The sequence below is a fragment of the Balaenoptera musculus genome, chromosome 1 (genome assembly GCF_009873245.2).
Source record: "Balaenoptera musculus isolate JJ_BM4_2016_0621 chromosome 1, mBalMus1.pri.v3, whole genome shotgun sequence".
Lineage (NCBI taxonomy): Eukaryota > Metazoa > Chordata > Mammalia > Artiodactyla > Balaenopteridae > Balaenoptera > Balaenoptera musculus.
In genome coordinates this window covers 113,020,300-113,033,772 of record NC_045785.1, presented here as the reverse complement: position 1 = coordinate 113,033,772, position 13,473 = coordinate 113,020,300, and the positions used below count along the sequence as shown (strand labels likewise).

At 37.8% G+C, this 13,473-nt stretch overlaps 1 protein-coding gene across 9 annotated transcripts in view; it reads left to right on the top strand.

The window, feature by feature from the left end:
* The window catches only part of ASH1L (ASH1 like histone lysine methyltransferase), a 213,573-nt gene that overhangs the window by 160,081 nt on the left and 40,019 nt on the right, over positions 1-13,473 (top strand). For all 9 annotated transcript variants that reach the window (XR_005017158.1, XM_036831168.1, XM_036831148.1 and 6 more), the window contains 3 exons: positions 8,255-8,328; positions 9,840-9,885; positions 9,999-10,107. Coding sequence is in view for 8 of the 9 variants with exons in the window: in XM_036831168.1 (XP_036687063.1) it covers positions 8,255-8,328; positions 9,840-9,885; positions 9,999-10,107 (229 nt within the window). In the remaining variant the exon portion in view is untranslated. The remainder of the gene's footprint in view (positions 1-8,254; positions 8,329-9,839; positions 9,886-9,998; positions 10,108-13,473) is intronic.

The following is a 13,473-nucleotide window of genomic DNA, read 5'->3' as shown; positions in this document are numbered from 1 at the left end:
GTGAGAAGAATGATACATGAGAATATAAAAGTGTGAGGGAGCTGGTTGTGTTTAAGAAATTGTATTGGTACAGGCATTATGGAAAACAGTATGGAGGATCCTCAAAAAATTAAAAATAGGGACCTCCCCAGCAGTCCAGTGGTTAAGAATCCACACTTCCAGGACTTCCCTGGTGGTCCAGTGGTAAAGAATCCACCTTCCAGTGCAGGGGACGCAGGTTCAATCCCTGGTCAGGGAACTAAGATCCCACATACCGAAGGGCAACTAAGCCCACGTTCCGTGACTACTGAGCCCGCGCGCCTCAACGAGAGAGCCCACATGCCGCAAACTACAGAGCCCACGCACCCTGGAGCCTGCACACCACAACTAGAGAGAGAAAACCCACATGCCACGCAACTAGAGAGAAGCCCACGTGCCGCAATGAAAGATCTTGCATGCTGCACCTAAGACCCAGCACAGCCCCCCCCCAAAAAAATAAATAAATAATAAATAAATAATCCACACTTCCACTGCAGGGGACACAGGTTCAATCCCTGGTCAGGGAACTGAGATCCTGTATGCTGCGTGATGCAGCAAAAAAAAAAAAAAAAAAAAAAAAAATTAAAAATAGAACTACCAGGGACTTCCTGGTGGTTCAGTGGTTAAGACTCCACACTTCCAATGCAGGGGGCCCGGGTTCGGTCCTGGTCAGGGAACTACATCCCACATGCCGCAACTAAGAGTCCACATGCTGCAACTAAAGATCCTGCATGCCACACCTAAAAGATCCAACATGCCTCAACAAAGATCCCATGCTGGCAGTGGAGATCCCGAGTGCCGCAACTAAATAAATGCCAGTGCAGCCAAATTAATTAATTAATTAATTAATTATTTAAAAAATAGAACTACCATATAATCCAGCAATTTCACTTCTGGGAATATATCCAAAGGAAATGAAAACACTAACTCGAAAAGATACCTACACTTCCATGTTCGTAACAGCATTATTTACAATAGCTAAGACATGGAAACAACCTAAGTATCCATCTATGGATGAATGGATAAAGTAGTTGTTGTATGTATATCATACTACAGTACACACACACACACACACACACGTACATACGATGGAATATTATTCAGCCATAAAAAATAGCAAATGGGGAAATTCTGCAATTTGCAACAACATGGATGGACCTTGAGGGCATTATGCTAAGTGAAATAAGTCAGAAAGAGAAAGACAGATATTGTATGATCTCACTTATATATGGAATCTAAAAACATCTCTGCACACGTGTGTGTGTGTGTGTGTGTGTAATAGAAAAGGGGATCAGATTATGTGTGGTTACCAGAAGGATCAGGGGAAGGGGAGTAAGTGGTCAAAAGGTACAAATTACCAATTACAAGATAAATAAATACTAGGGATATAATCTACAGCATAACTGTAGTTAACACTGCTGTATGATATATATGAAATTGTTAAGAGAGTAAGTAAATTCTAAGAGTTCTCATCACAAGAAAAAAAATTTTTTTCTTCTTTTTTTTGCTTTCTCTTTTGATTGTATCTATAAGAGATTATGGTGTTAAATAAATGTATAGCTGTAATCATTTCACAGTATATGTAACTCAAACCATTATGCTGTACACCTTAAACTTATATAGTGATATCTCTCAATTATATCTCAGTAAAACTGGAGGAAAATTAATTAGTATAACAAGCCAAAAAAAAAAAAGAGAAATTGTGCTTAGGAAGAGCAGAATTCAAGAAACTGGGTAAAGGTGGTGATACTGCTTAGTAGGGTTAAAAGAGAAAACTAGTGGAGGACCTCGAAACTTATACCATAGGGACTTCCCTGGTGGTCCAGTGGTTAAGAATCCAATGCAGGTTCCATCCCTGGTCGTGGAACTAAGATCCCACATGCCGTGGGGCCACTGAGTCCACGAGCCACAACTAGAGAGCCCGGGCGCCACAACTGGAGAGCCTGCGTGCTGCAACTACAGAGCCCACGTGCTCTGGAGCCCCCGCGCCACAACTAGAGAGAAGCCCGCACACAGCTGCGAGGAGCCCATGTGCCGCAACAAAAGATTCCACGTGCCACAACGGAGATCCCCCGTGCTGCTGCAACTAAGACCCCAAGCAGCCAAATAAATAAATTTTTTAAAAAAAGTATGCCATGGAATATATATTTTCATTCATTCAGAAAATATTTAATACCTGCTCTTTGATCAGGCAATTTTCTAGATGCTTTGGATACATCAATAAACAAAATAGGTAGAGATCCCTGCCTCTGTGGAGCTGACATTCTTCCAAAGGGGGGATGGGAATCATAATAAATAATTCTTATCTATTTGTAGAGTGATATTGTAACCCAGTACTCAGATTATATGTAAACAAGCTGAACTTTTTCTGAAGGTCAGTCACCTTATCCTTGTTTAGAAAACAAAAAAGGCCAAGTTTTTGTCAGATTTTAAGATATCTTGGAAAAAGGCAAAGCCATTATTAGCTTTCTCCTTTTTATTAAGTACCTCTCTCTCCTTTGGTTTCCTCATTTGCCTAGCTACCTGATTAACAATGGAGTGCTTTTGTGGAGATGTTCCTCCTCCTATTGTTCATATCCTTTTCATATTAGGATTGATTCTGTTAAAGAAAATCATCATGGACCTTCCTCTTCTAGATTTCAAGGTCAACACAAGTTTCTGTAGCCTCTTGAAATGACTTTCTTGCCCACAGAATCAGTTTTATTTCAAAGGGAAAAGTAAAGGATTTCTTTGCTCCTTTCCTAGTGATCAGTGGCAGGATTTGAGATCGCAAGGCTCCAGCACACAATAAGAAAAACCTACAAAAGATATGATTCCATCTAATTTTCAGATGGATAGAAAGTGACTTTTTTTTCCCATTTTAAAAATGAGGAGGGCTTCCCTGGTGACACAGTGGTTGAGAATCTGCCTGCCAATGCAGGGGACACGGGTTTGAGCCCTGGTCTGGGAAGATCCCACATGCCGCGGAGCAACTGGGCCCATGAGCCACAACTACTGAGCCTGCGCATCTGGAGCCTGTGCTCGCAACAAGAGAGGCCGTGATAGTGAGAGGCCCGCGCACCACGATGAAGAGTGGCCCCCCCTTGCCACAACTAGAGAAAGCCCTCGCACAGAAACGAAGACCCAACACAGCCAAAAATAAATAAATTTTTTTAAAAAAGTAAAAATGAGGATTAGCTCAAAGAATAATTTTTCCAAATGAGGAACTCCTGAATAGGTTCCTCTGAGGTATCATCTCCAGCAGGATTTGACAAGGAAATCTCTTTAGGTGAGTCTCACTTATTAAAAATGAATTACCTAGGTCTGGTTTCAGAAATGTAAGAGGAAAGGAAAGACTGACCCATCATATTTTTCCCCAACTCTTAATATATGGATTAGAGAGGAGAAATACAAATAATGCCAGGAAAAGCAACGTAACATCTGTGGAGACGTGGCTAGGAGAACTCAAGATGTTGGGCGTTGGGGAAAATTGTGTCTTTAAAGTTAGTTGAAGTGGATAATGGATGCTTTCTTTCCTAGAAAGAGAAAGAAAAGTATTCTTTTTAAAAATTCAGAACTTACTGTCTACTCCTTCATTCTTTTACACCCTCTTCTCTACAGAAAACACATTAAGAAAGGAGTTAACCCTTTACATTAAGGGGTTTGTCCTGTCTTCTGAGAAGCAATTTTGACTTTTAAAAAAATTATATTTATTTTATTGTTGTTAGAAACGGTACATACTCGTAAATATTCCTTTTAATATAGAAAGATGTGAATTAAAAGATAAAGTTCCCCTTCCCGGAAATATAATAGTTTAGCATATACCCTTTCCAACTTTTTCCTATATACATATAGCTGTTTTTTTCAACACTTTATTATGAAATTTTTCAGCATACAGAAGTTTGAAAAAACTAAACACAAAATATCCCATCACCTAGATTTTTTCATTAATATTTGACTGATTTATCATATATTTATCTATCCATCTTTTATTCCATCCTATTTTTGGACATGCTGCAAAGTAAATTGCAGGCATTGATATACTTCCCCCATAAATATTTCATCATATCAGAATCAAGATCTCAGTATTTGCTTATAGGGTTTTTCTTTTGAGGTGAATTTACCATCAATAAAATGCACAGGGCTTCTCTGGTGGCGCAGTGGTTAAGAATCCACCTGCCAGTGCAGGGGACACGGGTTCGAGTCCTGGTCCAGGAAGATCCCACATGCCACGGAGCAGCTAAGCCCATGCACCACAACTACTGAGCCTGTGCTCTAGAGCCAGTGAGCCACAACTACTGAGCTCACGCACCACAACTACAGAAGCCCATGCGCCTAGAGCCCGTGCTCCACAACAAGAGAAGCCACCGCAATGAGAAGCCCGCGCACTGCAACGAAGAGTAGCCCCCGCTCACCACAACTAGAGAAAGCCTGGGCACAGCAACGAAGACCCAATGCAGCATGCATGCATGCATCAATCAATCAATCAGTCTTCTCAGAGTAACCTCAATAGCTAGTTAGGTTATATAATTTTAAAAATAAAATAAAATAGGGCTTCCCTGGTGGCTCAGTCATTAAGAATCCGCCTGCCCTCTCCAAGACCAGCACCATGGCAAAATGAGGAAACAACTAACAAGTGAAGAGTTTGCACAATGGAAAACCACCCTGACCATCTCTTGAATTTATAGGGATCATAGGTGGAACGTTCCCTTCACTGGCAGCCATCTTTTGCCGTTCTATTTCTGCATCACACTCATCCCTCAGTAAAGTCAGTGACTGGATCTTCTCCCAAACTTTCCCCTGCTTTCCATCAGGCGTGGGGAAAAAAAATCAAGAGAGACATTAGTATCTGCAACTGAGGAACTCTTAATCCAATCCAGAAGAAAAGCATCTGTTATGGAAAGAATGAGATATTCAAGGATGTTGGAGACACTGCTCTGAACACATTCTGCACAGCAGTAAAGCAGATTCCCGAGAAAGGAAAAATTCATTCATTTCCAGGAAAAACTTCTCCAATGGTTTGAGAAGAATCTTCTTGTATTCGAGATTCCCTACACTATGCAAAAAGGCAGTATGTATCAAAAAATCTTTAAAATCTGTGTGCCCTACAACACAGCAATTCTGGAATTTATCCTAACAAGGTAATGAAAACTGGCCCATAGACATTTAGCAACAAAGATGTTTATCAAAGTGCTGTTTGTAATAGTGAACTCTGCAAACATTGTACCAAAAAGTAAATTATGGGTACATCTATTTCATGTAACCATTGTATATAAGAGAGCATCTGTTAGAATGAAAAGTGCTTTATGATATTTAAATGGAAAAAGTAAATTACAAAATATAGGTGCAACATGATGACTTAGAGTCTTTTTTTGTCCTCTGTTATTTGCTTGTTTTCTGTAGCAAACATATATAATTCTTCTAGTAAGAAAAGTTTTTTAAAATGATGAGAAATTCTGTTCCTAAGATCTCATAGAAGCATAAAAAGAAGTCTACAATAAAAAATGTATATGAATAAAAAAAAAAAAGAATCCGCTTGCCAATGCAGGGGACACGGGTTCGAGCTCTGGTCCTGGAAGGTCCCACATGCTGCGGAGCTACTAAGCCCGTGCACCACAGCTATTGAACCTGCACTCTAGCACCCGTGAGCCACAACTACTGAAGCCCGCATGCCTAGAGCCCGTGTTCCGCAACAAGAGAAGCCACCACCGTGAGAAGCCTGTGCACCTCAACGAAGAGTAGCCCCCGCGCGCCGCAACCAGAGAAGGGCCCGCGTGCAGCAACGAAGACCCAACGCAGCCAAAAATAAAATAGATAAAATAAAATAAATAAATTTATTTTAAAAATTATAAATCAATCAATCTTCTCAGAGTAATATCAATAGCTAGTTAGGTTATATAATTTAAAAAAAATAAAATGCACAAATCTTAAATGTACTTTTGCTCAGTTTTTTAAAGTTTTCATACACCTCTGTAACCCAGACCCTTCTCAAGAACATTATCATCACCCCGGAAGGTTCCCTCATGTCCTTTCCTAGACAGCCCCCACCATATATAGCTATTTAATGGGGCTTTTTTAAAGTATTTTTAAAAATCAGCCCTTGCTATAATATTATTCTGCAATTTGGAGAATATGTTTTCATATGAGTAAGTATATACCTCATTTCGTTTTAATAGCTGCATATTCATTATTAAATGTACCAAAGTTTACTTCCTTGTTGATAAACCTTTAAGTTGTTTACACTTTTCATTACAGACTTTGTAGTTATACATTCAGCTTTGGTTCCCTATCAACAGGTGGACTCCAGTCTTCTGCCAGATGTAACCCCAGACAGAAACTTGTTATATTACCCTACCTCCATAAGTTATTTCCGCTTAGATATACCTGTAATCCATGCTGCTGTATCATCAGATTTGTCAAATGAATAAACTCATTGCATGTAACAAATCACATTTTTATGAAAAATAACACCCTCCCCCCTTTTTTTATTGAGGGCAAGTTTATTATGCTTTCATTTTAGTCTGGATGTGGTAATAACTTTCCCCCAAAATTTTTTTAATGAGAAATGTGACTTTATTTTACATTTTTGTGAATCTCCTTAATGTCTGGCTTAAATATAGGACAGCTGCATCTGTTTTTGCCTTCTATCTGTTGTGATGTTATTCTGGTTTAAATACATGAAGAAATCTGACCTCACATAGGTAAAAAGTTGTAAAAGAGAGGAAGATTTTGATAATTGTAGATATTCTTTGATACTGCAGCAAAATAAATTAATAAATGTAATAGTTCCTTAACACTGCAGTGTTGGAGTATGAAATCAATGGAGTATTAAAATCCACTGGTCTCTCTTGCAATTTAAATGGATTTTTTACCCATGTATGATTTTATCACTTCCTGCATTGGTCATTGAAAAATATTAATTCACTGTATTATATTGCTCTTCCATTTCCTATATGTATCCAAAACAATTCACATTTGTTAATTGCCACTTATTTCATGAGAAAAACTTAAGTATTAAAAAACTAAGAATCTCATGGTGGTTAATAGACACAAGTTTTCCAAAATTCCAGTGTTCACTCAAACTTAAATTTTGTCATTGGAAACATATTTTCAATTGGGTTTCTTGAAGTAACAAGTTCACTTGACTTACTTTCAGTTCCTAGGTTAGAGTAACCATTGTCTGTCAGTTCCTTTAAGTAAAAATGGTGTTCCATGAAAAAAGCAACTAGTTCAGCTCACCATTCAAATATTTGCACAAGTGCATTGCCTTAAGATAACCATCATACCTCAGTGTGCAGCAGAAGTGCTTTATGCATACTTCCATTGTGTCATGCAGAATAAAGATTTTGGTTTGTAGGTCAAGATTTAATATTTTTACTACTTTATCAAGAGCATTCTTAGATGGTGCTGGCATAGTTCATTTCTACTAGTTTCATTCTAGTACAGTTTTGTGCCACTTGCCTTGATTCATACTAAAACTGCAGTTTTACCCACCATTCTTTTACTCCATTAGTACAAATGTCAGCATAACAAAAATGCATATAATATCTTAGAGTGTTATTAAAATAGTTTTGACCTCTCAGATCCCTTGGGGTAAGCAGAGCACACTTTGAGAACTGCTGGTCTGGAGACCATGATAGGGCAAAAATCCAGATAACAAGGAAAAGTCTAAGTCCTGCAAGAAGTGAGTTGAGCATTATAGTCCTTCACGAACAGAAAGATACAGAGTAAACAAATTGAAAGGACCTCTTTAAGGTAGAAAAGGGCTCTAAAATTGGCTTTAAAAAGTAGTAGTATTTCAATAGGTAGGAAAAAATATTAACAGATCATAAATTTGCATGTAAATACTCGAGTTATTTAAATTCAGGGTTACCTGTTTTAGAAAACTCTTATACTTCTTTTTATAGTCAACCTTAGATTATGTACATAATGAAGGAGAATAGATGACAGATGCTCTGGTTAATAATTTTAATGATTGAACAATTCTTAGTATTTAGTTTGCTTCATAATGACCTATTTTTGGTAGTAAATTTGCTATGCTAGTTGTTTTATATAAGCTACTATTAAAATATATCTTTAGCTTATACCACATGGTGCACAGTGGAAAAGAGTAGCTAAAGTTAAAAATTAGTAATGGAAAATTCATAAAATTAAAAATTAAATCTTTATTTTTTTATTCAGTGCATATTAAATCTTGTGGCTGTTTGACCCATTGTATAAATTAGATATTGAAATTGATAGTATTTTTTTGTTTCAGGAAAATATCTAAGGCAAAAGAGAATTGATTTTCAGCTTCCCTATGACATCCTTTGGCAGTGGAAACATAATCAGGTATGAGCATATCTTACCATGCTTCATTCATAAGTGGTAAACGGGGGAAAGGAGTGTGCAAGTCTTTTTCTCTGCCTCCTTGTTATGCTCTCATCTTAGGAAGTATAGAGAAGTGTCCCTGTGAAGGTTAGAGACTAAGAAAAATGAATTTGCATCCATATTTAATGTGACCTCTTTGCCTTCACTCTTACTTCAAAATAGCATTAAGTTCCTGCTTCCTTAGGAAACCTTCTGTTATTATTCTGGACTTTTATTTTGGTGGCAAAGATTCTGTTCTGTAAGAATCCTGTTTGATGCAGGTCTCAAGGGAATTTAGATGTACTGCCAGCAGCGCTAAGAAATTTCAGGCTTTATTTTTGTTGGCTCCTTCCCATCAGTTTGGAATTTATTTTTCACATATAAAAGAGAGTCTTCTACCAAAGGAAACAGGGAAAATATTTAACACTCTTGTACTTTTAAAAGATATTTAAATATATTGGGAACTAAAAATGGGAAGGTGCTGTTATTCTCTCTTGCTTACCTAATTGAAAAGTTTCCCCCAGTTATTTTTATATTAAGCTAAAGCCCCCAGAATCCATATTGAGAACAACCATTGGGAAATAGTCATGCAAATGAGGTAAATAGGCTCCTGAGTTTTGCCAGAATTCCACCAAAGTTTGACTTTGGAAAGCCAAAAGCAGTGAACATTCCCATCTACATTCTCTTCTCTGGTGGCCTCTCTTGAATTCTAAGAGGATCAGTATGTTAGATATTTGTCTCAGAGAGTTCATAGCAATGAAGGAGATAGTGTTTTGAATCTATACCAACTGAAAAATGATGGTGGGATTATTCTTATAGATTAGTTCACTCTAGCTTAAACCAAGTTGCCTTTTTTTTTTTTTTGGGTACTGTCTTCTATGGTAAAACACTGACCGACTGACCTAATACATTTTCTTCCTAATGCATTCTTTATTGCAGTATGAGAGCGCCATTATCCTGCCTGCCATCTCCCCTTTGTTCATTAAATTAATTGACTTAATTAAATCGTGAAATGTGTTTCCGTACAACACTCACCCTGAAAAAGCCAAGGTTGTCATCTTTTTCATTTCATACACCTACGCAGGCCATCTAAACAAGCCCTGTGCAAGTTTTCCATTCTTTTCATAGCGGCAAATACAATCTTAATTTATCCAAATGAAAAGCTTTGATCTGCAGTGTGACTTTCATTTAAGTCTATCTAATAACTTGCTGAAGAAACATCTAACAAAAAATGCATTTTCTTTAAACTACTTAGTATTGCTTCTGTTGAATCTAGTTCTCTCTTAAACCCTGATCTAGTAAGTCACCTTTTATTTCAGGATAAAAAAGTGATCACACCAAGCTTCCCTCAAATTATCCAACCCAGAAAGTCTTGTAAACGTTTCCATATGAGCAGAGTACGTGGATAATTTCCTCTGTTTTTAGTGATTGATACTGTTTTCTGGCATTTGAAGTTGAATGCTATATCAAGATTTTTCTGTTTTTTCTTCTAGCTATACAAGAAACCAGATGTCCCACTATATAAAAAAATCCGTTCAAGTGAGTAACATGGGAGCTGTTTTTTCTGCCTCCATACAATCAGTGTTCTTAGCCTGGCACTTAGAAAATTATCCTATATATTCACAAACTGTTCTTTGCTGTCTTCTCTCAAGATGTCTACGTTGATGTCAAACCCCTTTCTGGTTATGAGGCTACCACTTGTAACTGTAAGAAACCGGATGGTGACACCAAAAAGGGCTGTGTGGATGACTGCCTCAATAGGTACTGTACTAAACTGATTCTGTAAGCACAGGCTTTAAGATCTGTAAGATACTTCAGTTAGGGGAATTCCCTGGCGGTCCAGTGGTTAGGACTCTGTGCTTTCACTGCCAAGGGCCCAGGTTCAATCCCTGGTTGGGGGACTAAGATCCCACAAGCCATGTGGCGTGGCCAAAAAAAAAAAGTCACTTCATTTAGAGGGAAAGGTTAAATAGGCTCTTTGATTTCCCCTCAAGAAGTTGCACAAAGATAGTATATAAAACCTAGTTGATGGGCTGTCTCAGTCTGCTTGGGCTTCTATAACAAAATATCATAGACTTAAACAACAGAAATTTATTTCTCACAGTTCTGGAAGCTGCAAAGTCCAAGGGCAAATTGCCAGCAGATTCAGTGTCTGATGAGGACCCACTTTCTAGCTTATAGACAGCTGCCTTCTCCCTGTGTGCTCACATGGCCTTTCCTCAGTGCATGCTCATGGGAGAGAGAGAGAGAGAGATTTCTTCTTCTTAGAAGGGCACCAATCCCATTAGGAGGTTCTCACCCTTCTGACCTAATATAAACCTATTTAACTCCCAAAGACCCTACTTCCAAATACTGTCGCCCTGGAGGCTAGGGCTTCAACTATGAATTTTGAGGGGACACATTCAGCCCATAACATGGGCTAAATAGAGTAACAGAAAACAATGTGATCTAGAGTCTTATGTCCTCAGGTTTAAATCCTCTTACTTATTTAAGAGACCTGAGGAAAGTTCTTTAACCCCTCTAATAAAAATAATACCATCTTTATGGAGGGGTTTGTGAGGATTATATGAAACAATGTTTTTAATTCATTAAGCACAGTTCTAGAAACCTTCCTAGATCTCAGTATATGGTAGCCATAATGAGGGAGTAAAAGTAGGATGATGGCAGTGAAAGAGAAGAAAGAGGCCATGATATATTTGGGCGGGGGGGAAACTAGGTTGATAAACCATTAGCATATAGCAGATATACACATGATGATTGAGTCAGTGATGCTAATGAGAGATGGTTATGCTATTGTCAGAGATAGAAAGTGTGGAATCTAACTGGTTTGGAGATAAAAATTATGATTTTGATTTGGGACCACTGAGTTTTTAAATGACATTGAGATTTCAAAATGGAGATGTCTAATTGAGACAAAGGAGTAGAGATAGAATTTGTTGGTTTTGGTAACATAAGCATATTTATAGCAAAAAAAGAGTTAATGAACTTCCCATCAATGCTCCTTGTTCTAGATAGCTTTCGTAGAAAAAGACAACTGCTTTCCCAGTCTCCATCTCTAGTCAACTGTCCTGCGGGCTGAGGGAATCAGCGTTTCTGGTTTAGCATGCCAGTTGGGGAATTCTCCCTTACGAATATCACTGTAAATTCACATCTTGTCATTGTACATACATACAGTTGTACATAGTAGTAATAACTTGGTGTTATAGATAGCTGATTTTTTTCACTCACAGATACTTTATATATGCACTTTTATGTATCATTGTGGTCCACAAGCTCATCCTTTTTAGATTAGTATGTCACGGTTTGCCCTTCTTCTGTTGTTCGTTATTCAAGTTATTTTTAATGTTTTGCTATTAAAAATGGCACTACTATGAAACTCTTTGTATAGATTCCTTTCTGTTTTAACTCTTAGAATGTATTCTCAAAAGAAGAAATACCTGTACAAACTATAAGGGCATATATATAATTCTTACTGTATACTATCCAGTAGCTGTCATGAAATATTGAGTTAATTTTTGGTATCACCACCTATATATAAATATATTTATTTCCCCATAGTTCCACCTCCTTTAGTTATTAACATCTAACTTTATTTCTAGTGCTTTAGTATTTTGATTGTTTAACATTTTAGAGTATCGTATGTCCTTAAAGTTGTTCAAATGTGCATCTCTTTAGATGCTAACATTTCTGTGCTTGTTTGTATGATATTTTATTGTCTATGAAATTACTATAATATAGCTGCCTCATTGCTTATTTTCTCTCTTTCTCACAATAGTCCAAGGAGGTAGGTGATAGTTTTACATTGTACAGATGAAGGAACCTAGATTTTGGATGGTAAATTGCTCCACGTTACATAAGACAAGTGACAGAGACAGAATTTGAACCCACATGTGTTTGATTCAAAAGTCATGTTCTTTCCACTGTACCACACTGCTTATTGTATATGTATTGATAGTCTTTTAATCTCTGAAAAATTGAAATTTGAACATTTACATAATAACATTGGTTGCCTTATATCATTTAGTATGGGTGTCACATTTATCCTTCCCATTATGTTGTCTTTGTTCCAAAAAAACCCAAAACTTACCCCTAAATAAGAAATAAACAAACACTCAGACACAGTACTGCCAACTTTGTGTCATGAGAATATGAGCACTACATCATCATGCATCTAATGAATGTGATAAATGTATAAATAACTAAGAAAAATTAAAATATGTTATTTGGTGGGTGCTTCCTTATATATTTAAAAGTAACCCTCATAGAGATTCAGTTAAATGGAGCTATCTAAAATGTAGGGTGGCTTTGTCTCACCTGTCTTTGTATTCAGAGTTCTGTAAATATTTAAGGGGGTGGGAGAGTTAAAGGATCGGCAGGATCCACTTTCGCATCCATGCAAGACTCATATGTAGAATTGTACTTAACTTGTAAGTAGCCCAGGGAACACTTGATTCCGGACTATATTTTTTTAATATTTATTTATTTATTTATTTATGGTTGCATTGGGTCTTTGCTGCTGAGCACAGATTTTCTCTAGTTGCATCGAGCCGGGACTACTCTTCATTGCGGTGCATGTTCTTCTCATTGCGGTGGCTTCTCTTGTTGTGAAGCACAGGCTCTAGGCGTGCAGGCTTCAGTAGTTGTGGCACGTGGTCTCAGTAGTTGCGGCTCGAGGGCTCTAGAGTGCAGGCTCAGTAATTGTGGCGCACGGGCATAGTTGCTCCGCGACATGTGGGATCTTCCCGGACCAGGGAATCAAACCCATGTCCCCTGCATTGGCAGGCGGATTCTTAACCACTGCACCACCAGGGAAGTCCCAGGACAATTTTTAAAACAAATAATGGGGTTTTACGATTACTTCAAATAAAGACTTGAAACATTTGTTCTCCTTTCTTCCAAACAATTTCTAGGAATCACCAACGTTGTTTATAAACACTACAGATCTTCCTTGGTGGATATTTGTTTCTGTACACCATCCATATCAAACCCATTGCTGCTCCAGAACATTCCTCTTTCCCTGGAACAAAGTCTTGTCATTCATTTCAAGCTATTTTTAAATGCTGTACCCATTTGCTCATAGCACATACAGAGCCCACTCCCTCAGCTCTCCAAAAGGACAGACATGGT